The 642-nt window shown below is 54.7% G+C and overlaps 1 protein-coding gene across 1 annotated transcript in view; it reads left to right on the top strand.

The window, feature by feature from the left end:
• Window positions 1-373: 373 nt before the first annotated feature.
• Window positions 374-642, top strand: part of IRS1 (insulin receptor substrate 1) — a gene marked incomplete at its 3' end in the record, with an annotated part of 2,155 nt that continues 1,886 nt past the window's right edge. The window contains exon 1 of the mRNA XM_035895210.1: window positions 374-472. Coding sequence (XP_035751103.1) covers window positions 374-472 — 99 coding nt within the window. The remainder of the gene's footprint in view (window positions 473-642) is intronic.

The following is a 642-nucleotide window of genomic DNA, read 5'->3' as shown; positions in this document are numbered from 1 at the left end:
GTGGAAGCGGCACTTTCCCTGCCTAACGAGATGGGACTGAATGGGGTCGCCAGCCTCCTCCGCACGCCCGAGCGGGAGAAGCAGCAGCAGCAACCTCAGCGCTGATATTTGGGGAAGGGTGTGTGTGTTGTGGGCGGCTTTTTTTTGGTTTTCCCTTTTTGGGGGGGGGAGAGGGGAAGAAAGCAGCGTGTATTTTTGGGTGCAAACCCCGGACTTTGCAAAACAGTCTCCGCCCCCAAGAGGATATTTAATCTGCAACAGAAATCGCTACTCGCGGAGGCAAACTTGAGACGGGGAAGGGGTGCAGGGAGCTGAGGACGGGGACCCCCGCCCCGCTCCTGGCCCTGGCGGAGCCCGACCCCGGCGAGGGACGATGCGTTTCCCGGCGGCGGCTCTTGGGACGAGACTTTCGTCTGGACTGATCGGGACTGGACTTTTTAAGGACACGCTTACCCATCTAAGGGCGATTTGGGCATAAACAGCAACGCAAACTCTGATTTGGTGCTGGAAGCTGCCTCTGCCACTGAACAGCTGCTCTCACCCTGCTTCTGTCCCTCCCCCGTCCCGCTCGAAAGAGGATCCTGAGCTATTTTGCTTCTTTTTTTTTTTTTTTTTTTTTTTTTTTTTTTTTTTTTTTTTTTT

The sequence above is a fragment of the Egretta garzetta genome, unplaced genomic scaffold (genome assembly GCF_000687185.1).
Source record: "Egretta garzetta isolate BGI_Z169 unplaced genomic scaffold, ASM68718v1 scaffold425, whole genome shotgun sequence".
Classification (NCBI taxonomy): Eukaryota; Metazoa; Chordata; class Aves; order Pelecaniformes; family Ardeidae; genus Egretta; species Egretta garzetta.
The sequence above is the reverse complement of the archived record's forward strand: the minus strand, read 5'-3'. Positions and strand labels throughout refer to the sequence as shown.